We start from the raw sequence: 2,904 nt of genomic DNA on the forward strand, positions 1-2,904 counted from the left end.
GTTAAATGTACTAAAAGTCCCAAGCAAGATCCTAAACTTGACTTAAAACATACAATTTTTTTGTTGTTATTGCATGACAGAATTCTATGCCGGCCAAGTGGTCACAAAACGCGGTTGGTTTGTACGTACCAAATCTCATCCATGCAATGTACGCCACCTACTCACAAACCCTTATTAGACAATATTACTGGCGTCTTTGTTCTTGGTTCTTGACTATTCCTTTCCATTACCTAACTAATCAAAGAGAAAAACCAAGCCTTTGTGGGAACCCACTGCCATAAATTCAAAGGAAAATGGAGTACAAGAGTATTATACTGGGTTTTCTAGATGTTAGAAAAGTCATAAAACTAGCATATCTTTTTTGTACAATTATTGAAGGGTTTGCTATATAAAGGGTGAGCACCCTCCCATAACTCATAAGCAAGTTTCAGGACAATTAGTACCTAAATTACATTATATTTGGGGTAATTGGCCTCACCCGACATGGGGAGTCTGGACATGGCGGTACGCCTAGTTCTTGCGGTGGCACTTTGCTTGTTAACCACCAACGTCGGAGCGGCTAAACCTTACCCTTACTCTTCTCCTCCTCCACCTTACTACTACAAGTCCCCACCCCCGCCTCCCCCATCTCCGTCCCCACCACCTCCATACATTTACAAATCACCACCTCCCCCATCTCCGTCTCCACCACCTCCGTACATTTATAAATCACCACCTCCCCCTTCGCCGTCTCCTCCACCTCCATACGTTTACAAATCACCACCTCCTCCTTCACCATCACCACCACCTCCGTACATTTATAAGTCACCACCCCCACCTTCACCATCACCACCACCTCCATACATTTACAAGTCTCCCCCACCACCTGAAAAATCTCCTCCTCCTCCATATTACTACAAGTCTCCCCCACCACCTGAAAAATCTCCTCCTCCTCCATACTACTACAAGTCTCCCCCACCACCTGAAAAATCTCCTCCTCCTCCATATTACTACAAGTCTCCCCCACCACCTGAAAAATCTCCTCCTCCTCCATACTACTACAAGTCTCCCCCACCACCTGAAAAATCTCCTCCTCCTCCATACCATTATACCTCACCTCCACCTCCCAAAATCTACTAGCCATATCATTAGCTCCAACCATGTGGGTACGTATATATTCATAAAGAAATTTCTTCATGCAGAATATAGACCAATTTCCACCATGGGTGTGAAACAACCAATACTTCAAAAGCTTTAAGCCATGAGAGTTGGTGTTATTTAATCATTTATACTTACAAAAGTCCCCCTCACGTGTGACCCCTCTTTGGATTGACCATGTATGTGACACATGTGACCCAGTTTTGGGGGTTGGCCATGGAACATCCAATTACTCAAAAAGCTTAAGCTATTAGAGTTGGTGTTATTTAATAAATTTTACTACAATAATGGGTTTTATTTGCTGACACTTTCTAATTCTCTATTGTTTTGCAGCACGGAGAGAACTGAGAAGTCATGGATATTACTTGTTCTTGCCTTCAGAAAATTCTGTTGCCGACTCAATGGTGATAATGGAGTTCAATAAGATGATGCTTATTGGCAGTTTATTTACATATCAAGAATAATCGCTTCTTATTATTTGCTTTCTGCCAATAAAAATGGGCATAGTATCCTACCTCCTCAGCAGATGTAAGAGTTAATTCATTTGCGAGTAAATAAAAAAGTCTTCTGTTTATTTTTGGCAAGTGATATTGGCACTCCACATTTTTTTGACAATTTTCTCATTGGTCCCTATAATTCCCAGAAAGCCTTCAGCAGCCAATAAAAGAAGTTTAAGACAAAGAAGGGAATAGAGTATCAAAACAAGGCAGTGGGAAATATCATCTTCTTATGGATATGATTTTGTGGAAAGAAAGTTGGTAGAAAAGGCTATTAATAGTTAGGGAAACATCCTTTTCTTATGCAGAAAAGACTATTAATAGCTAGGTAAATGATATTTCCACCCCCTTTGGCCGCATTTCCGATATCCATTATTCCATTTGTTTGTCTTTCTCATTGGCCCTTTTAAAATGGCTGAAAAGACAAATAAAGTGGGGGAAATTTGGTGCAACTGTCATTTCCCTAATAACTCTGATCTTAAAATATCAACAATCCCTTCCTCATTCACATATTCTCCGTTTACTTGGAGTTAATTTTGGAAAGTAAAACCTAGCAAAAGTACAAGTGGGGGCCCCTTTGTGTGCCTATGGATGGATCATGACCAGAAATAATCGAGGGAAATGATATTCCCACACCCTTCATTCAATAATGGTATTACATACTTTTTACTTTTCTAATTACCTTTAAAGAGCCTCTTCAAGAATTTTCTGATTTTCCATTGTTTGATTAGACATGAAACAAGTTACTTGAACCACAAAGTTCGAGTTTTATTTAAATGGACGTTTAATTTAGGGAAATGATATCAGTACTATCATGTTTTGATATTTTCGCTAACTCATCTTGTCTTTTAGTATTTAAAGAGCTGTCAAAGGTAATTACAGTTCCCAAAAAGCTCTCACAAGCCAATTAAAAAACAGAAGGCAAGCTGGGTTTGTGCAATTATTAAAACACGGTTGTCCTAACTCCTAAGCATGTAAATTAGTCATAAGGATATCATTTTCCTCTTAGCTGTGAAACAAAACAAAAAAATCATAAGAAAAAACTTTCGACATGAAAGATTTTTCCAGCCATTCAAAGAGGGCCTAAAGGTTTTTATAAATCCCAAAATGCTCTCAACAACTAATTTAGAAGTGTAAACAGTAGAGTGACAGTGGGAATACCATTATCCAAATCTACCCATCAAATGATCCCGACCCTCTAATTAATTTGTGCCTTTAAAATGGACAGCTAGAATATAAAAATGACATAAGTCCACAATTATCTTGAAGA

The 2,904-nt window shown here is 38.9% G+C and overlaps 1 protein-coding gene across 1 annotated transcript; it reads left to right on the forward strand.

Moving 5' to 3' along the window:
- The first annotated feature begins 415 nt into the window (after positions 1-415).
- LOC143849327 (uncharacterized) lies at positions 416-1,711 on the forward strand. The gene is made up of 2 exons (XM_077358323.1): positions 416-1,145; positions 1,471-1,711. The coding sequence occupies exon 1, from the start codon at positions 484-486 to the stop codon at positions 1,117-1,119; it is 636 nt and encodes a 211-aa protein (XP_077214438.1). The 5' UTR covers positions 416-483; the 3' UTR covers positions 1,120-1,145; positions 1,471-1,711.
- Positions 1,712-2,904: the final 1,193 nt, after the last annotated feature.

Source organism: Tasmannia lanceolata, unplaced genomic scaffold, assembly GCF_043159265.1.
Source record: "Tasmannia lanceolata isolate RefF3 unplaced genomic scaffold, GAP_Taslan_0.1 ptg000003l, whole genome shotgun sequence".
NCBI lineage: Eukaryota > Viridiplantae > Streptophyta > Magnoliopsida > Canellales > Winteraceae > Tasmannia > Tasmannia lanceolata.

Bases quoted from the DNA above. Each gene is read 5' to 3' on its own strand.
- LOC143849327 (XM_077358323.1), top strand. From the start codon at position 484: ATGGGGAGTCTGGACATGGCGGTACGCCTAGTTCTTGCGGTGGCACTT.